The sequence below is a fragment of the Augochlora pura genome, chromosome 10 (genome assembly GCF_028453695.1).
Source record: "Augochlora pura isolate Apur16 chromosome 10, APUR_v2.2.1, whole genome shotgun sequence".
Lineage (NCBI taxonomy): Eukaryota > Metazoa > Arthropoda > Insecta > Hymenoptera > Halictidae > Augochlora > Augochlora pura.
This window is the reverse complement of record NC_135781.1, coordinates 24,535,804-24,557,503: the sequence shown is the minus strand read 5'-3', so window position 1 is coordinate 24,557,503 and position 21,700 is coordinate 24,535,804. Positions and strand designations below refer to the sequence as shown.

Below are 21,700 nucleotides of genomic sequence, written 5' to 3'. Positions count from 1 at the left end.
TTTTTACCGAGCTTATAGACACAAGAAGCAACCGCGAATAAGAGTAGGTAATTCAAGCTGAAAAATGCTAGATACGGTATACGAAAAATCGATGAAACATTTTTCTTCGACGTTTGCTCGAACTACTGCTGATTAATCGTAATTCCGAGCAGCGGAAGAGTCCCGCGATGAAATATTGACGAAGGGTGGAATAAGCATGGAAAAAAGAAAAAAACGAAAAAAAAGTCGGGAATCGATACGTCGTTGTGCGACACACTCGATAGAAAGCGTAAAAGCAATTGAAACAGATCCGCGAGCAGAATCGAACGTAGGCTTCGTGAATAATAGAGTCTTTGTCGACTCGCAAACGGTTTTTCTTCCTCTTTTATATTATTTACCGGTCCGCGACTCCGAATCGAACAAAACTCGATAATAACAAGAACGAGAAGTATGTTCGTTCATTTCATTTCATGTGTCGAGCATGCCTACTTTCGAGAAAGCTAACTCAATGTACTCAAGAGTCTCGCGAGACTATTTCTATTGGAAAAGGAATTTTCATTTCCTTCCTGTTTCCCAGAGATCCGCGTCCATGAAATTCGATCAAGATTAATGCAGTTTGCCGTTCAGAAGCAATGGGAACCGTTTCTTGCGATCGATTATGTAAAACACTGAACATTCTTGATCCGAGGTAAACTCATTACCGCTCCGATTACGAAGGTTATCTAACATTTGCGAATGCTCCAATAAGAGAAACGTTTAATCGCGAAAATAAGTTATAGCCTGGATGAAAAGGAGGGAAAATTGTCAAAGAGAAATTTTTCAAAAGGCGCTTTAAAAGGACTAAGTGCAATTTGTTAATCGATACACGAAATACAAACGGGAAGGGATGATGAAGCAGAGCTAATCGAGGGGCTGCTAGTCAGGAAAAACAGGTTCCAAGGTTTTTCTTAGGAGCGGAAGAAACGTCGATCAATTCGCCGAGGTGAGTAATTACCCCTCTAACAGCACGAGAAATTAAATCACAAAGGACGAGGAAGGAAGCGTCCAGGTCTTTATGTCGTGGAAGAAGTACACCATTCTCTCAGCCTTGAAAATATCCATTTATTCTTAGTTTGAAAATGAGTTGACAAAATATACGGATTTCCTGTATCAAAGATTCGACCAGCGGATACAGAATATAGTTTCTGCTTAATATCGATTGTAACTGCGGTGATAACAAAAACCAACAACGTAGTAATTATCTATGAACGATAGATTGTGTCTGTTAATATCACAAAAATATTGCTTCTTATACTAGCACACAGATTACAATTACGTATAGTGTCCCAGCACAATGTTGCCGTAGGTTACACTATACCAGCATGAAAATAGATTGAATTTTATATCCCTATTTACCTTCTGCAAAAATATTCTTTCAGAAAAATAACGTACTCGATGTTTGTTTATTTCATGCCCCGAATATTACCCCCTGCGAAAAGTATTCGAAAAATGGAATTAACTGGCATGAAAATTATTCATGGTAGTGTCAAATCGTTCCACGGATTGTTAAGACAACACTGTACTGAATAAAAATCATATTTATAACTACCCTTAACGATTAGTATTTCATTATTCAAAGTAAGAAAAGAAGATTTCCTGTAGAACGATTTGATATATTTTTCATAATATTTTTTACTTGTTTGTTTCGCTGTATACTTTTCTCGGGAGGTAGTTTTCTTTAACGATTAATTAAACTATCATCATCAGTCTGTAGGGTCAAATAAGCGTTATCGAATGCCACACAGATATGCATCCCGGTCCTTTGGCTTCTGACAACCGGTCGCGCGAAAAATCATTCAAATCCACTACCCCTTACCGTTAAATATTTTTTACGTAATCACAGTAGTTGTTATCGAAGCTATCCAAAGACTATAATATTGTCATGGACTTGTTAACCAACCATACATACGAAGAAAAGACAAGATTTTGATTAAATAACTTAGCAATTTAAGGTTTGTATGGAAACGTAAAGCTTGGTAGTCTTTCCCGGATAAACTATCGATCTATTACAAATTAAATGCCTTAACAAATTAATTATGTACAAGTTAGAAACAATTATTTTGCGCTTCGTATCTATATACACCTGACGCTTCACCTGTAAAGCTTTACACGTATTATAAAAGTTATAAACGACTACTGATCCGTGAAAATTCGTCCCGATTGAGAGCACTGTAAAAAATACTTAATTTTTGCAATTACCTAAATGATGCGCAGAGTGTCTTTGCTATTATATTTTCAAACACCCTGTACATCGTTAAAGATAATTACTTGTGTCAAGGAAGTGCTACGACCTACTTAAACAGCAGTCACATCGGTGACCTCGATTCTCGAGATCGGTTTTGTAGGTTCCACTACTATAAAATCGGTCTCATTGGAAGACTCACCAATTCGCAGGTCTCGTAGATTCGCCATTATCGAGTCGACCTGTATAGGCTGCTCCGGCAAATCAGTTTTCTTCTTGAGCTTATTAAAGTGCAGATAACAAATCCCGCGACAACCCTGCCATATGATCTTGTTTGGTTTGACTCCACGCACCGATAGTTCGTTCTTCAGGTCGCGAATTCTTGCGTAGGAAGAGATGTTCGACAGCTTCAAAGAGAAGTCAATCTGTAATCTAGATTTTGATCTTGATTTTTTGGAACGCTGCTTGACCCCATTCGGAAGCTTCTCCTGAAATCAGATTTGATATGAATGTCGTATTGTTAGACACAGGGAATGATCTGATATAACCAACCTGCACCTCACTAGAGGATACATTGGTATCGCCGTCGGCCTTGGCTTTGCGGAATGAAGATCCTCTTGGGAAACCCTTTTTCGTTGGCTTCTCCCGTTCTCCTTCACAGCCGTCTGCTAGAACACCTCTCTTTGGTCTATGAGATCTCTTGTTTCGCACATAGTCAGGATCATTCTGACCTAGGGTCACTATTATGCCGTCTCTGTAAAATAATAATTTGCTATATTTATCGGTACAAATTGATGCAGTTAGTAAAAATTTAAGCATACTTCTCATCCATCTCTTTCAACTGTTGCAATACTGGCATGGCATCCAGTCTCTTTTCACTCAGCATGTTCCATATTATACTAGTTGGTTTTTTTAATCTTGGGTTGACTATTATTGTTTCAGTTGGTGTAACAATTATATCCACAGGTACATCGTACTCTTTGAACAGTTCTGGTGGTAAGCTATCAACCACCTGGCAATCATGCACTGTTGTAATAACTGTAGTGTCCTGTGTAACTGCACCCATTCTCATCATCATAGCAAACTCAAGGTCTGCAAACCCTTTACCTTTACCTAATCTGTATCCATCGCGACTGACACATACAGACCCCAATATCACAAGGTCTATCTGAAATATAACACAAAAGTTATAAGAAATAATAGAGATAATATAAAGTATAAAATATTTCATCCATAATAGGCATGTACCTTTATCTTGGAGTCTATTCCAAGTGGTTTACCAGCTTCAGTTAAACCATGAATTTTAGAAAGAGTTTTCAGCTCATTCTTACTGATGCCAGCTACTGGTGTAACGTGAAAAAACAGACCTGATCTCAATCTTGGAATTGGAACCAGTATTTCTTTATTAGCTTCCAATGCCAAAAACCTTACAGGTTCCTGTGGTTTATCTGGATTTATTTTTATAATATGTGCTTTTTTGAACTCTTCTAGTTCTGCTAACCGTGAAGCTGCTTCAGCTGCACCTTTGAAGTTTGGTATGCGATCGTATACACTTAAAGGAAACTGGACTAACTCATTTTTCATCAAGTAATCCCATATTTTTAGACGAAAACTATGTTTGGTCACCTCTGGCGCTGTTAAACAAATATACATAACCTTACTTAGTCATTAATTGAAAGTTTGACAAATTAGTGCAATGAGGTTTTTATAATTTACTGATCAGGTATCTTTCGCAATGTATATTAAAGAAGGCTTTTTGCTACTGAAAATATAATAATTAATGCTTACATACTTGTAACAAATAACAAAAGTTTTTAAAAGTATAAATCGCGATTGATCAGTTACGCACATAAATATTTTTTATCTGAAATAAGCATGCAACACATAAATGTTTATTTTATGTTAAAGTCAAATAATTACTCACGTAATTCTTCTGTCATTTTTAAATAATATAGTTAAAGTAACTTCAGCAAGAGTATGTCGGTCACAATTTATAATTAACTTGGGAAGGGTTGTTTATGACAACCCTATTTTACAAAAATAGATTATATGATTTATCTCTACTCCCTTTTACGCTTATTTCTATTTCTATGCGAAACCACGCCAGTAAACATGACATAATGAAATCCACTAGAATTTTCAACGTTTACATACTAATTACGATTAACGAACTATTTAAAAAAGTGTCATAAACCAGAAATATAACTACTGCGCAGCCATTTAAATCCTCCGTCGTTATTTAAAGTATAGATTAAATCACTTCACAGCTGTCCAGCACGAGATTGAAACACAGCTGATGTACGCGTAGACACGCGCGCGGGAAATATTTGAAAAGCAAACTTGTTTAAATATATTTAGAACCATTGAAACATTTGTGTTTTAGATGTTACTTTGGAATAAACATTTAGGACGTACGTAATTGCAAATATCTAGTACGAATGTACGATTCTAGTACAATTCTTGCTGCTTTATTCGTAAGACGAATCATTTGTTCCAGAAAATACACTATTGGGTCCTGCGTCTGCACACTTTTCGTGCTTCCTTTAGACAGGTAATAGAATTTGTACAAGTACATTTGTAAAAGTAAAACTTGTAAGAAAAGGGCCATAATAAAATCTGGTTTCGTTCCGATTCCCTTTCGAGTCTCCAATCTATTAACCTCCACGTGGTGTGACTCGGGCAATCGATGTAACTTTCGATTTCCAATCAGTTGCAGATCGGAAAAAACTTCGATCGTTCTATAATAAATTCGAAATCGATAATTACATAGAGCTAATAATTATGAAGTAGTGTTGATGTAAAATGGATTTTGTAAGTAGCAAATAGACGCAAAACTTGACTCCGCAGCAAATACGTTTTCGTGAATCCTATGAAGTAACAAATTTTATTATTTGAAGCTACTTAAAAAATTGAATTTCGCGGCGCGTGTTTCTGATGGCACGCAATCGAATAGATGCGTGAAAACAGTAAGACTGTAAGCACGATGGAGTGAGACAAGCTACATCGTTCGTCAATGTAACTTGCTCTACATGTAGCTGTGCTAATTTCATGTTCTCTTGCTTGCTCGCTGTTTTCTCTTTTTATCTTTGATTGTGAGGGCAGCACTGTCTTACCAGTAAATTGCCAATCAATCAGAGCAAAGAAAATTTCTATATTAACCCTCGCTAACGAATCGAACTTCGGCCTGGAAGTGTGAAAGAGTAGGACTTATTACTGTATAAAAATAGCGACATTAGATATAGTGGTAAAATGCTGAAACTGCTAGCCGAATTACCGATGGATGATATTTTTCCTTAAGAAATTATCGATAGTCGACAAATTATTTATTAGTTTCGATATTTTGTCACTACATACGATAACGGTTTTATCCAAAATATTCTTGCACATCCACCTTCTGAGAACCTATATGTAAGGATAAAACATAGCAATGCACATGTTTTCACTTCCAAAGTATTATCATTTAAACTTGTTAATACCAATTTTTATCTCAAATCAATATTAAATGTGGGCTGTGATGTTTAGGATTTCTAAATTGATAAAACGATCTAGACATGAATACCTATAAAGCATTCGATCTATTTGGAGAGTTAGTTTATGGCGACATTGAATAGTCGGTAGAAAAGGAAATGATTGTGTCACAATCGACTAAATCTGGGAGGAGGTTGCTAATAGGGCATCGTGCAAGGGGGCGCCACATTTGTAGTGAGACCTCTTGTTGTTCTCATTCTAAGGTGGAATACCAGTCGTCACTGTTTTCTGTTGTGTTTTTAGGCTGGAATCGGGCGAAAAACATGCCGTTTCGATAATCGAATGAGAAACAAAAGACTTTTGGGGCAAGTTAACGTACAGAAGGTTGGGAAAGGTGCTCCGTTACGAGTGTGTGTGAATGGTGCATGTGTAATTTAATAAGAGCAGGGGAGGCTGGCGATTTAATAAGATATTGATTTGTCCGCGACTGCCTTGCTGGCTCCATCGCACACACAAACCAGGTAGCCATGAACGTCGATATTTTTGGGGCACTGGCTGGTGCAACGTGTCGGCTGTGCATATGCCGTGCTCAAGCGTGCTTGCAAGCCTGATAGGGCCCGAAATGCAAATAGCCGTTGGCGATATGCATTAACGATACGGGGCAAATTCCGACGAGTACGACCAGTACGATTATAACATTCATCACGACGGCGACCACCACGGTAACGATAGCCACGACGGCGGCGACAACGACGCCGACTACGATTACGAAAACGGCAACGATAACGACGAGGACGGCGTCGAGAACGACGACGACCCTCACGACAAGTATACTGACGGTGACGACGGAAACGCCGAGAACGACAGTGACGGCGAAGACGTGTCAATTAGAAAAAAAAGTTAGTGATATTATCGCTGCACCGTCAACATTTTACAGAGTATTTTAACACGTTTGCAGTGTTCAATGTAGTAGTTTGGAAATTGCTATTGTAAAGAAAATATCCGAGACAGAATGGATCTTACCAACAATGGAACATCAGGGGGTGCAGTGGCTTGTCCTGTTTGTACCCTCTATTTACGCGAGGGTATCAGCTTGCAAAGACATTTGGACACACATCCAAAAGAACAAGTCATCGAAGCTCTTATCAAAGCCAGTTCTAATTCCTCACTGTCACCACAAACTCAGCTATCACCATCTGCGCCTCCAACTTCTCCATCTGTACAATCACCGCAGAGTACACCACCAGTTTCACAGAATACTCATTTGTCAACTCAATCACCATATCCTATAGGACCAATCTTCGAATGTCCACCGATCGGTACTGTGATGCCACCTCAATTTGCTTCGTTCAGTTATCAACAGTTTGTGAACAATGGCACTATGATGATACCACAGTATGCAATGGCTCCTCAAGCTAATCAAATGATGCAGATGCTGTATAATCCATATGGTATGTATCAGCAACAACAAATACCAACTGTTCAGATGATCTCACCAGTCACAACTATACCTAATGCAACTAGAGGCAGGTCAATAGTAACTATGGCAGGCGAAACAAGTGGCAGGACTGCCATTGCTATACCTGTAAATAATTCCGAGCCAAAACAAATCTTACCTGAGATTTTGCCCGAATCAGAACAAGAATCTGAACAAGTGTTATCAGATATTAATCTTCCAGTTTCACCTCCATCGTTAAACGAAGAAAATTCTATTCATCAAAATGAAAGTGAGACCGGCACAATTCAAATAGAAACTGAACAACAAGAGCCCACTAATTCGAGTAATGAAAATCGACATATTATTCAGGATGAATATGATAACATTCCAAGAACATTGGCGATCACTTGTAATGTTGAGGATGATAAAGTTGAAAGTGTGTTGCCTGATATTGATGAGGGTGAAAATTCATGTGTTGTTACTATAGATGTTCAATGTAAACCTATGCAATATGAATCCTTGGATGCACAAGAAGAATATATGCAGACATATAAAGATGAGGAAGATAATAATAAAGATAACATGCCTGAAGTACCATTAGTGACATCAGCGAAGGAATTTGAAGAGACAACTACAGAAAAAGTTCCTTGCACAGAAGTAAATGAAACTGAAGGTACCTTATCTCAAATACCCATAGAAAGTGCAACTAAAGATCCAGCTCAACCTGAAGTAGAACAGTTAGAACGTCTTTTAATTACTATTATGGAAAATGAATTTGATACTGAATCACATAAAAAATCTACTGGCACAGATGACAAGAAAAAAGAGGACAATCCAAAAGAAGATCCACCCTCTTCTCCTCCAAAAAGAGCAGAAACTGTGATTCATGAAACAACAGCTAACAGTTCCAGTGAATTTGAAAACAGTTGTAAATCCACTATAGAAATAAAAATTAGTGAAAGTTCAGAAATTGATGTAGATAGTAAAGAAGATAAAAATTTAAGTCTTTCATATCGTTATAAGAACAGCTTGTCTGCACCTGTGTCACCAATGCCAGCAGACAGTCGTCCTGCAACCTATTCTGTTCGTTCAGTATTTGGTTCACATGAAAACCTTAATTCTTATCCAGTTGGTTTTGATGCAAACACATTACAAGATGACGATAATGAAGATGAGAAAAATGAAACACAGGATAATTTTGATGAAGCAGATATGGAAATAGAAGAAATTCAAAGTCCTCATACACCTTTCATTAAATATGGAGAAAATTCAGATAATGTGAGATCACATACCCCATTATCTGTGAGCAGTGGTATCTCTGTATTAAGGGTGAGAAAGGATCTCAGTAAACCATGTTCACCTGCTTCAGTGCATTCATTTTGTCATATAGATAATGGTATAAGCCATGATGAAGAAAGTAATATAGCAATGGATGCAACACCAGAGAAAGATCCTATTGATTGTTCTTCTATGGAGCAAGATGTGAAAGCAGATCAATCAGAAATCTTTTTGAATGAAACTGTTGAGAAGAAAATGGAAGGGAATTCAGCATATCAATCTGTAATAACTGAACATGTGAGCTCATTTCCCACAATTTCACAACAATCAACATCATCATCGCACGAACAATATACTAGTACACCAAATAAAAGTAATCTTGTAAATCTGTCAGAATCTATAGCTGTTGCAAGTAGTTCTGATTCAAAGAGTTTCCATTCTTCTAAATCAATTATACAAAAACCATCAATGGAACTACTTAGTTTAAATGAAGATGCCCATGCAGGTCCAATGAATGCTTTTGAATTTGATGGGCTTCACATCTTAGTTCCTAGTACATTTATAAGTGATTCTTCACAAAAAGCTGTTAGTGCAACCAGTCAGCAATCTATGGCGAGCAGTGAAGGTGGAGTAGGTATAGATGAAGAAGTAAAGAGTGTTAACATGAGAGCTGATGAAACTATGCCACCTAGAGGTGAATTATCAGAACAGGAAAGCAATGGGTGCACTGAACCGTCTGCTTGGCAGGTGTGTATACAATCTGTTTTTTTATTTAACAAATAATTTTAATCGTTTATTGCTGAATCTTTTGTATTTTTAAGTATAATTGCTATGTTTTTAAATAATTGTGATATCTTTTAAATTGCTTTAATTATATGTATATTATTTTATTGTGTATATAGCTGTATGCTGGTCAGGAGTCATCACGTATGTCTACTTCTTATGACTTAATGGCCCGTGAAAGTTGGGAGGAATCTGAAGGATCAGACAATGAAATTAGTGGACCGTTATTAGATAGTAGATCTTTAGCAACACATTTCACATCAAGTCTGTTCCTAGATCGAGACAGAAAAACTCCAACAAAAAGAACATTTAAGTGTTACCATTGTCCTGAGGTTTTTGATTGTCCAAAAGAACGCAGAGTACATAGTACTACTACGCACAAAGAAGCTGGACCTAGTGGTAGCAGAGATTCTACAGATCCACCTGAGGTGAAAGATATCAAATTGCTGGATGGCCGCATGAACGCATTTGAGGAGATTTTTGTACCAGGTTTACATGTTCAACAAGTTTATCATCAACAACCATTATTACATCAGCTCCAACCACCACAATCATTGGATGTAACTGCAAAAGTAGAACCTGATCAAAAGATTGAAACTTCTTTAGTGTTACCATCAAACATTGAGGTAGTTTGTACCCTGTGCAATCAACGATTTAGTAGTGAAAAATCATTACAGCTACATCATAAACGAGTACATCTCACAGAAACATCAAAACGAGTTCGTGATAGTACCAAGTGCCAGATATGCCAAGAAGAGTTTCCTTCAGTTTTGTTGTTCAATGCACATCTTAAAATACATCCATTAGAGTGTGGTCAATGCGGAAAGTATTTTTATAGGAAACAAAACTTCAAGTTACACATGAAACGACATTTAGGGATAAAACCGTTCCCATGCACTGTTTGCGACAAAGCATTTTTAACGAAACAGAAGTTGGACGAGCATACTAACGGACATACTGGAAATGCGCCCGTCAAATGTAATCTTTGCAATGAAACATTTCGTAGATATTCAAATTTGACTCAACACAAAAATAGACATCATCTAAACATAAAAAGGAAATTGAAGGATTATATATGTCACTGTGGCGAGGTGTTTCATACGAAAAAAAAATTGGCTTGGCATAAAGAGACACACGACGACAAGCCCAAAGCGTGTACGTATTGCAATGAAAGATTCATTCATATGGCTAGCCTGACCAGACACATGCGTCGTGCTCACAACAGAAGATTCGTTCCGGATGCTCAAAGGGAGAGCGAAAACGTTGAATGTCCTATATGTAAGTGTATTTATTTGCGATCTTCCTTAGCAGTACATATGCGAGTACATAACGGGGAGAGACCATATGAATGTCAAGTTTGCTCCAAGGCGTTTAGTACTAAGTGGAACTTACAATTGCACAAATGGACACACGCTGCCCGTAGCACCAAACCTTTCAAGTGTAATCAGTGTAGTGCCGCATTTTACCGGCACAGCGATTATACCGCTCACATGAATTCACATAGGAACGTGCGTCCTTATACCTGCAACTATTGCGGAGCGCAGTTTATACGAAAGTATAATTGTCTAAGGCATGTCAAAGAGCACGAAGAAAATAAAGCATACACGTGCGATGTTTGCAACAAAACATTTCATAGATCGTACTATCTGAAGGAGCACTTGCGAGTACACTCGGGCGCCAGACCATATACATGTCATATTTGCGGGAAGTCGAGCGGTACGAAGTCGAACCACAACAAGCATGTTAGGATCCATCATGCCCGAGAGCCTGTAAATACCGAAAACTAAACGAAACGAACGAGAGTTTTTATTCATTTAGTCAATATCAATTTTTTAAAAAGTACTACGTTGCGGTACTTTGTCTAATTCTTTTATTCTTCAGTTCTTTTTTTCTCATTTCATTAGTTTCCCTTACTTCATTAAAGGGAATATTAATTTAGCACAAAAGCAAGAATAACGAAATGGAAAAAAATTGATTGCATAATGTAGGCATGCTGTATAGTTCTTGTTTTTAAAGGTCTCGTTCGTTTTTCTCTTATGCATTAAGTATTTTAATATAGACACTTTAAACTTGAGTTTAAGCATAACTTGTGTCATGCTAATTGTATCAACAATCGTATAACAAAAGGTTTAATTTATCTTCATAATGAAGAAAACGGTTTTTGCGTTACGTATCTTGCGTGGTACATGATACGTTCTAATTCAATGAAATTTTCGTCGTATAGTCTGCTAAAATACAATGACTCGAGACTGTAACTACTTAAGATAATAAGAAAATTTGTAATTAATATTAACTGATACATATTGTCTGGAGATCTGAGCAACTTCCGTAAAAGGAAGTCTATACGATGAGATGCTTTTGCCAACTTACACTAATTAACTATTAGATAATAATGAACTAACTGATCGATGTAATGGAGTCATTAAGCACTTTTTATGTGTTGATCGTTATACGAAACAAAAAAATAAGATTTTTTTACGATAACTATTTTACACACGGCATGCATATTGTGGTTTAATGCGTTGGCATTAAACGTGAAAACACGAGGTAGTGGCGAGAGACAGAGAGGCCCGTATTTATTTGCGTTGATTTCTACAACGCTAAAGGCCCTATACGATAATTAGCGTCATTAATTATTACAAAGGTAGTTACGGATCTTAGTTATTATTCTTCTATATTTATATATTTTGCAAAATATAATGATTTTTATTGCTAATTGTAATTCCAAGACTGATCGATGTTGGTTCCTCATATTGCTCTCCCAGGTAAACGTAGTATATAGCGACGTGTATGCTTGTAAGAAGATTTTAGTAATCTTAAGTGGGATCGTGTACGCGAAAATTTTCACGAAAATAAAATCGTGTTTAACCAAAATAATCAAGTATACTATGTCAAGTATCTTAACGTTTGACTCTTATATTATGTGAAGTGTTTGTGACTGTTCGTTGTCACAGAATTTCAAGAGAGCAATATGAATGAAAAGAAGCGCTGGGATTATTATCACGTATTGGAATTTTGTTAAACTTTGTTTAAGACGTGTTGTTGTTATGAAAACGGTGTTTTTACTGTGAAAAACGTTACGAATTTGAACGAAATTTTGCATGGATTTTTTTAACTAATTATTCTATTTATATCCAACGCATTGAGTTTTTATTTGTTAATGGTTATTTCGTAAATGATTTTCTAAGATTCTTAATATACAATCACACGTTTCTATTTCTTCTAACGCAGGAGGAGACCGTGCGTTTTGTTCTAGTTAAATATAACAATTTTCGATACTCCCAGGTATCGAGAGTAGCGTATTTACACACATGACCAACATCGACGTCCAAATGTGCAATCGTTTAGTTAAAAAATAAAAAAAAATGTGCATTCCCTACTGAATGCAATTGTAGATAATGTAAATATGTATATCATTTTATTTTATAACAGAGCCAGCGAATTCTTGTTGGCAATTAATAATTGTCTAAAAAGCAACTCGTACTCTTATGAGGATAAATAGGATAATTATTACCATAAAAAGAAACTATAAATCAGCAACATGTGTATACCTTAATAAAAATTATGTATTGAGGTACTTTTTTAAATAAGTTCTTCTTTGCATTTTTATTTGCTAGTACACTGTTACCGTTGTTTTAACCCTTTGTTGTTTCCGAGTTTAAAATGTGACAAAATACTTGGTATGCAATGCAAATGATAACGTTAGTGAGAGGGGCATGAAAGTATGTATGTACAAATGAGCTAAAGTTTCTACAAAGTTTTGAAGTGCATTCCGAGTTGCTCCGATATGAAAGGAGTTGTATTCACAATGAAGTCGTTAAAGAATTTCAATATATGTATTTATAAGGTAAACGTGCTGCTAATTTCAAATATGACTAAAAAATCTGTCTTGCATTATACAAAGTAGATAGGTAAAAATATGTTTTTCTTTGTAAGTAAAAGAAATTTATTCAAGTTCAAGTACACATTTATATACTCTATCTATCTCTCTCTTTCTCTCTCTCTCTCTCTAGTGGCAATTTATACTTTCACTCGTTATCGTGTCAGTTTTATATTAAATACAGTCCACTTGAAAAGAGTGTTAATCTTTTTACCTATAACTAACTCACACTATCAGTTTGACGCGTGAGTGTGCTACGCTCCCCGTTTATCACATTGATTGGACAGCGTGCACGTACATAATTTGACTCTTTCCGTTTCACAAAGTGTACGTCTTAAGTTATTAATAAATAAATCCTCTTATAATCTAGGATATACATATAGATATATAGGGTTCTAACAAAAGAATTGTGTCGATAAACAAAGCACGAAAGGTTCTGAAACTTATTAAGCCAACTTTCCATAGAGTACACAATGTCCCTCATGCTCGATATTTTTTACATTGCGTTCGTTAGGTTAATTAATCAATATATTGAACAAAACCTAAGAAACTATTAGATGCGACATTTAACAGTGTTCATATCAAAGTTTTTCACCTGTTACAGTTCATGAAACTTTTATGCAGAAAGTAAGAGAAGAGATCAAGCATCTATGTTCATTTTTATATGGCTAGTTAGAGGACCTAACACGTATTTTTTTTTCTGAAATAGCAATTTTATGGAAAATAATAAGTACAATACCATGCTCAATTTATTTATTTTTGTAGGACAGAAAAAGGAAATAATTAAAAAATTAATTTTTCATATACGTATACCTATACACTAGACATTAATTTATATTTAAAATATGTATCATTTCATATATCCTTTTTATTCTCAAACCTGAATCTTAAAGAATTGTCGTCGCAATACTTTCATGAAATAAATGATCACTTTAAATTATTCACTTCGAAAAGTTCCATTATAAACTATAAATTTTGGTTTTATTTTACTAGTTTTGTTTCTCCTCTATACCACTAGTTATTAGAATTAATAAGTTAACTTTTAAGTTTTACGCCGCATATATTTTAACTATAATACAATTTAAATCATAAAAGAGACGAATCGATGACTCCTATACGCGACTTAAAATTTAATTACTATATATAATGCCAAAGAATAACATCAACGTTTTTTGCGAGACTTAGAAGACCGAGTATTCTTTTTAACGGTACCAGATGTTTCTGGTATCATTATGCGGCCTGTTGCTATTTCTTCCCTCAATTCCGAATTTTCTACTTTCCTTTGGGCATCGATGTAAAACATTAAATCCTGAACTTGTTCTTTTAGATCTGTGACCTCTCCCGTTTTAGTGTTTTTATATTCAGTCATTTCATTTTGCAGTGTTTGATATTTATCTTTCCACGACACCTGATTCAATTCTAATGCTTTTCTTAGCTCTTTCTCCTCAGTTAATTCCAATTGTACTTGTCCTAACTTATTGCTGACTTGTTGCAATCGCTTCTCTACATTCTGTTTCTCACGATTGAGGATTGCCAACTCCTCCTAAAATAAACATTAAAGGGATATAAATGTCTAGTTTATTGTTCTTTTTACATAAAAATTACCTTAACTTTGGAGCTTTCTTCTGTTATTTGACTTAATTTTTCTCGAAGTTCTGTAGTTTGTACAAGAGAATGTTGCTCTAATCGGGAAAGTCTATCTTCGAAATATTGTCTCTGAGTTTCTAATTGCGAAGTTAAAAGGTAAGTAAATTCCAACTGCACAGAATCTACTTTTTCCTCCATTGCAGCGCCTTCAGCTTTAGTTGCCGTTGGGCCGCCTTCAACCATTTTTCCGTCTTTGTTTTGTAACAACCGATGAACAAAATTATCTCCCACATAATCCCACACTCTGTTATTCCCCAATTGCATGGCGTAACAATGCTGTGTTTCACAATAATGTTGGAACGCGTGTCCCTGATGATATCGCGAGCAACCTATGTGTCCGCATATTAGACAGATCCACAAAGCATCGTTACTTTCACTGCTATCTGAAAAATTTATTTATTACTTTTACTATCTTTACTTGCTCCCCATTTAGAAAAAAAAAGAGAAGTATATTTTACATACTACATTCCATGCAGTAGCTGTCTGCAAGTGACTCAGGGGTTTGAGCATATCTACAAACTGGACAAGTAGTATCTCCCCATTTGGCTAAACAACTTGCATGAAATGTGTGATTACATAGTATGGTTAAAATGCCATCTACGCTTTCATCCATTCTCTCCAAACACACTGGACAAAGTGGTAGTTCTGTGTGTCCAGACAGAGGCATTGCATTGTATGTTACTTCTACACTATACACAAACACCATGTGGCAGATAACATCTGTTTCAAAGGAATTATATGGAGTACCATTAAATGATCCATAAAATTCTGTTGCAGCATTCTGAAATGTTATTTGAATATTGATATCGTGATATAATATATATATATATATCATACAGGATGTATAAGCTGTGCATAAACACAAGATGATATCCCCTTTGTTTTGAATATACATCTGCTTGATATCTCATATGACAGAAATTGAAAGAAAACATAGTGATTATAATTACTGCTGTTTTGAAGGTAATTAAAGCCATATATTGATTAGGACTACCATCTCTAAGTATCCTAAAATGTCGTATGTCTTGATGGCAAGGTGCTGTAAATCTTAAAAGATCATGACAGGTCATTGTGGCTGGGACTGCTAAAATACAGATAGTCTGAGTGCGTTCTGCTGCTTGACGTATATCTGTTAATTTACTATAAAATGATAATCACAGTTAGTCTCTATAATCAATCACGACAAAGTAAGAACAAGGTATACAGACTTCTCCTTATACAAGTGTATAATGCCTTTAGTCACTTCAACAAATGGATTTCCAGAAATAAAATTGATTTGATCATAAGCGCAAGCACTTGCGCCAGCCATATCTGAATTATCATAAGTAGCCTCCTCAGAATTAGCTCTAGAAGTAGAGCCAGACGTGCTAGTTCCTTGAGAAGGAAGTGATAAGTCTGGTTTTTCCGTAAGATTTGTGCAGTTTTCCATATTTATTTTTGTTGGTTCTCTACGACCTCTCATCTTGACAGCTCTAGCTCCTAGATTATAAAATCCATAATAAATAAATCCATACCAGATGTTATTTATAATTACTTTGATAATAATTTTTGAACTAATGCTGATAACAGAGTATCAAAAAATAATATTTCTCAATGCTATAAGCTATAATATTAATAATATTATTGTTTATATTAACAATATATTGAAAATATAAATTATAATATAATCACAAATATACCTATAAACAATCTTATGAGCGTTTGACATAAATCGGTCGACACATGTTTACAAGATAAAATTTTACGGTCAAATTTCTTATGGACCATATTTATCCATGTTCTAACACAGAAAACCAGGCATGAAAAAATAATAATACTGATATGACAAGGCACATAACCTCAAAGAAGATTGTAAACAAACAGACTTATTGGAATAATCTTGTACAAAAGCAATGGATTTCTAAAAAGAAAAGTGAATGTTGTTATTCCAAGAGACAGATTAGAAAAATGTTTACCATTCGTTTCTTCGGAATCTTCGTCAACTATCTCGACGCGAATAACGCAGAGAGATACCGAAATAGGAGAAGAACTCATTCCATGTAATAATACTTTTTACGCATTATTACAAACTGTCGTGGTTTAATTTGTTTAATTCCGTTAAGGTTTTTATTTGATTGTATAGAAGTCGATTCGTAGATCGATGGCGCTTCGATCAACATTTAAGGGAGCTAACCACCTTCCTAAAAAGCCTTTTACTTTTTTTCTTCTGTGTTAGATTAGTTGTGCAAGTCAGACTGTCTAAGAACGCTTCGTGGTATGAACTGATTAATCACTTTAATTATCATGACTACAGAGTAGAACACCTTTTATTCGTATATGTCAATGAATATGAAACTTACGATGATCAAACACAATCATAAGAAGAGCTTGCTAATTATCCTCTTTACCTGTACTTGTCACTTTTGATAAATTCATACAATTGGAACCAATCCTGATCTTCTCTAAATAAATGGAGTATAAAAGAAAAGAGTTATACTGCAGTCATCTATGTAACTAATATTCAACGCATACAAAATGTGGTATTCAAGAATTCTGGTTGAATTTACTATTAAAATTTTGATTATTCCGACGGGCATTTGTTTATGATTTCATAAATGTATATACACACACATATATGCATTTATATGTATACTTCAGATTATTTAAATACTTTAATTACCAAAAAAATACTGTTTAAATGTTTTTCTCTTATAATGTGTTATCATAGATGGGGTATAGGTTTAAAATCCCAGAATCATTTCCGAGCAGCACTCGTCGTTACCGATGTAGCACAAATTTTTAAGCGTGTGTTATTTATACCCAGTTAAGAGTTCAGAGGTCGCTATGGTAGAGTTTTAATACAAATTTATTGTTTTATTTTTTCGAAAAAATTATAATATGAATCTTTATCACCTTTTCATCTGAAGAGAATTATTATTAATGGAATCCCCATATTAATTAATTTTGTTTAGTAATTTTTCATTAATGCATTTTCAACTATGTTAATCTACTACTAAGAAAATAAAAATGTAAACATAAATCTGTCGAAAAACTCAATCACGATTAAGTAACAGTAATAGTAAAAGTACTTACATTTAGTTACAATTATTGAATTCGACATATGTAACATAAAATTAAATAAATTCTCTTATTGAACGAAGACTTCCATAATATTTCGATGATGATTATTAAATTAAACTGTAGGTTTATTTTTAAATATCTAATGTAAGATTCAGACACTGAAATATAAAATTCTTCACACGTCCACACAGATACTATAATCACGTTGCGCGAAAATGGCAGCCATCAAGTTCGCTGTATTTAAATGAATTTCCACATTAATTTCCGTATTACCCATTGTATGCTTATGGATTGACGTTTATGGACAAGCTATCATTGTAGGCACTGCATTTGTCTATCGCATGCATGCAGCCAACGTGCATTTTTCATTCGCAGAGATCACCTTTGGTGATCGATGCATTTCAAAAATAGCACCTAATGGCTTGAGAATGCAATTTAGGGTATTTTCATCAATACCCTCGGCGACACAATAAACCAAATTACGGGAAATTCTCATTGTGACGCAGCAGGATTCCCACAACCACAATTATTTTATCAATTGGTTCGACGAGATCCGGTAAACTACTAAAAAAACTATCGATGCGCGCCGACATGAAATTAGTTAAATTACAAATTGCCGCTCTTGTTATTTCTTGCTCTATTTTTTATGATACTCGTTTCGCTGCATCAACGACGTAATAATATTTAACTTGCTCGAGATTGATTCGAAACGTAGGAATTTCATACGGAGATTCATTTTATTTTGCACGCACATGTGGTTTTTCGAACCGCTATCTATTTGTATTGGCAGGCGCCGAGTTATGTCCTCGAGACAAATGAAACTGCATGTCGCTCGTAAGTTTGGAAACCAGTTCATAATATTATCGATGGTACAAATAACGCATGCATTAACTACGAATCCCGGTTTTATAAATGTAAAAGAAAATATACACGGGATGTGGATATTTTGTGAAAATAAATAAACTGTACGTATTCGTGCACAAAAATATTTTATATTTCCAATTTTGGACTTCCTGTTAAACAATATAAGAATAAATGTACGTTTTTGCTAGGAGTGTATTATTCTCATGTAGATATATTAAAAGATGATATTTACTATAATATATTTAGTGAAAAAAAATATTTTGATATAAATTTTCTGACGACATTTAAAAAAGATTTTTGGTAGAATGAAATAATGTATACTGAAGAAACAACGTTTTCATACTGAATAATTTTAATAGAAACATCAGATTAAATGGAAACATTAAAATGAATTACTTCAATTTTATTATATTTTTTAGGAGCTTTTTAACATTTTTTATTGTACATTAATTAGGCTAATATACACATGTGATAAGACTGTATGCATTAATACAAGAAATGATTTTGCATTCAGCTGTTTATCAAATAGAAATGTATTATTTTGAGTAACATTAATAAGATTTCACTTGGAATTTAAGTCAACTTCAAACAGCTTGCGCCTTTAACGAGTTAACGTGCTCCATTTAATAGCCGTAATTGCTTTGCATAACACTCGAGCTAGTTTCTAAGAGGCCGCGATTGCAGTTTTCGACTGCCGGCTGTCTTAGTCCTCGTTGATGCAGCGAGAAAGAAACTTCTCGTTAATGATTATAACACTACTGCCTCTGTTCATCATTTCATTAACGCTGTCCTGATAGTGGGAAGCCAGGGCATCTGGTATCAACATTTGAAATCTGCGAAATCCTTTTCGTAGAAATTAATGAAATGCCTATTGTTTTAATCGTATAAACAACAATCAAGGTAAGTAATAAATTTTGAATAATTGTTAATAACAAATTTTTAGGTAAGTGTAAGTAACCAAATTTTTTACAATTGTATTTAAACTTTATATTAAGATAATTTGTCTTTAAACTTTAAATAATACGTGGTGTGATGGGGAACCAATATTTTGGTATGGGTTGTGGATCGTAATATATATCTTAGTTTAAGTATAGCGTGTGGTACCCGTGTAATAAATTGGATAAAAAAGACATCAATTATCGGTCGTCTCGCAGGCACATAAAAGTTCATTCACCCCGAGACAATTCAATGAACACGTGGTGACCTCTATCCGCCGACACAAATTGCATATAACCCGCTTTCGCCCGAAATTTTTTCTTCCGATCAGCCTTTTGTTTACATTCAGTAGTAGCAGTAGATCAAATTAGAATAATAAATTCGATTTTGTGATATTTAATTATTTTTAAATTTAATTAATTCTATCTTATACGACGAATCTCTTAATCGTTCTAAGCATATAGTGATTTGAACGTGAGTGTAGCTCTTTACTAACGATAATGAGAGTAAAATTTCTTTTCTGTTAATTGTAAAGGTGATAATATAAAAGAAAAAAGTAACTGAGGAGATTAACCAACCGAAAATAAAATCAGTAGTAACTATTGGTAATCTTGACACTGCTTTCTCTGGAACGATTCCAAATCTTGACTAATCTCTACAAAGATCGCCGCCATTCGTAAGCAGAGTCTCTTCCTTCGTGTGTTCTGCATCCTTGAGGAGGATAGTGTTTACTCAGTACAAGCAACGAACCTTTATCGCATCGTGCGTGAAATTATTTATCAACGTGAATGGTGAATGTGCCGCGTTGTATACGAAAAAAGTATATGTACGATGCATTATTTATTACTATCTGCATACCGACGAAATGCTGTTGCGTTTAACGTTAGACTTGCAATCACGCAGTTGCCAATTATTTTTTATGTGCCACCCTTATTCGACAACTCTGTAACGTATGTTTATCACATAACAATTTTGTATATTTGCATATAAATTGCATATTAGATTTATTGCTGCGGCCTTGGTAGCAACTACATCCATGCAGGTGCTTTATTGCATACAAGTATCATCATTTTAGTAATAAAATGAAATATAAATAATACATATTATTTGTTAATTGAGGTACAGGAATATCTTTTTTATGAATGAATCTACTGATATCTTTACATATTCATTATATTAATGTTAGAATCTACGAAGTTGAAAGATTGCTCAATGTCAAATATGTTAATATTGTTGAATAAATTACTTTAATTCAAGGAAATTTATGCAGTTGTTGAAACGGCACAGTGTTAATGTAACGTGCATTAATAACGGAAGAAAAATTTTGCAAGGGTGTTACGGAAATGTGGCGCCAAAGCGACGCGGCGCCGCCTTCAAAATCGGGCGCAGGCGCACAGATGGGGGAGCGTTGGATTGTAAACAAAACCGGAGGCGACCGCGTGGTTCAGATCAGTGAGCCGACGACTCTCACAGTCGAAGGAGTCAGTGAAACTATTTTACCATCCTTTCTCTCGTCATTGAGTACGATCGGACGTATCGCAGGTTCGCATCGTTAATTCTCCGCTAATCAATCACTCGTGCGACGAGAAGAACGTGTCGAGCTATCGACAAGAACGGCGATTCCGATCGGGGGACAGTGATCGAGGTCCTAGAAGAATCTCAAATTAAAATTCTATCGACAGTCGATCGAGAGAGGAAGGATGAAAATCATCATGTTCCATAATTAAAATCAAATAGAAATCTCTAAAGAAGTGCTGGAAGATCTCCAAAGTGCTATTCGAGTATTACGACCGATTAGAGGGACATACTACCGCGTTTATAATTGAAAAAAGTCTTTAAGAAGAGAACTAGTTTTTTAGTCAGTGATTTCACAAATCGTCGTTTCGGGTCTGTCCTCGGATCGATAAAGAAGCAACTGGATTCATATCCCCGGCTGTGTGTTGCTGCTTGTGCCAGCAGGCTTGAAAAGGGCCCTAGGGCTGCAGGTAGCCTTAGAGAAGGGTCTAAGCCCAACGTTGTCAAGTTTCCTGGGAAAGTCGACACTACAGACTCAAGCTTGTGGAGAGCAACAGCGCATGAGAGATAGAACAGAGAGAAAACGATACGATAATAAAGTACCAAAGTTACATTGATAACTGAAAACCGT

The 21,700-nt window shown here is 35.3% G+C and overlaps 3 protein-coding genes across 6 annotated transcripts; 1 reads left to right on the top strand and 2 right to left on the bottom strand.

Annotated features, from left to right (window-relative positions):
- Positions 1-1,066: 1,066 nt before the first annotated feature.
- On the bottom strand, positions 1,067-4,462 carry Lost (methenyltetrahydrofolate synthase domain-containing protein lost). 3 transcript variants are annotated; one of them, XM_078191633.1, is made up of 5 exons: positions 4,125-4,462; positions 3,449-3,834; positions 3,022-3,368; positions 2,759-2,954; positions 1,067-2,688 (listed from the first exon to the last, which is right to left on the bottom strand). In XM_078191633.1, the coding sequence occupies exons 1-5, from the start codon at positions 4,138-4,140 to the stop codon at positions 2,314-2,316; spliced, it is 1,320 nt and encodes a 439-aa protein (XP_078047759.1). In that variant the 5' UTR covers positions 4,141-4,462; the 3' UTR covers positions 1,067-2,313. The 3 variants fall into 3 exon arrangements, with proteins under 3 accessions (XP_078047759.1, XP_078047758.1, XP_078047760.1); XM_078191632.1 differs by having other exon boundaries at positions 2,753-2,954; positions 4,125-4,456; XM_078191634.1 differs by lacking the exon at positions 4,125-4,462 and adding an exon at positions 3,993-4,033 and having other exon boundaries at positions 2,753-2,954.
- Positions 4,463-5,936: 1,474 nt separating this feature from the next.
- LOC144475589 (uncharacterized) lies at positions 5,937-13,256 on the top strand. The gene is made up of 2 exons (XM_078191629.1): positions 5,937-9,131; positions 9,287-13,256. Exons 1-2 carry the CDS (start codon positions 6,681-6,683, stop codon positions 10,952-10,954), a joined length of 4,119 nt encoding a protein of 1,372 aa, XP_078047755.1. The 5' UTR covers positions 5,937-6,680; the 3' UTR covers positions 10,955-13,256.
- On the bottom strand, positions 13,109-17,070 carry LOC144475590 (BRCA1-associated protein). 2 transcript variants are annotated; one of them, XM_078191630.1, is made up of 7 exons: positions 16,650-17,070; positions 16,374-16,474; positions 15,903-16,173; positions 15,645-15,834; positions 15,157-15,475; positions 14,653-15,077; positions 13,109-14,590 (listed from the first exon to the last, which is right to left on the bottom strand). In XM_078191630.1, the coding sequence occupies exons 2-7, from the start codon at positions 16,459-16,461 to the stop codon at positions 14,210-14,212; spliced, it is 1,674 nt and encodes a 557-aa protein (XP_078047756.1). In that variant the 5' UTR covers positions 16,462-16,474; positions 16,650-17,070; the 3' UTR covers positions 13,109-14,209. The 2 variants fall into 2 exon arrangements, with proteins under 2 accessions (XP_078047756.1, XP_078047757.1); XM_078191631.1 differs by lacking the exon at positions 16,374-16,474 and having other exon boundaries at positions 16,650-17,069.
- Between the last annotated feature and the right edge of the window lie 4,630 nt (positions 17,071-21,700).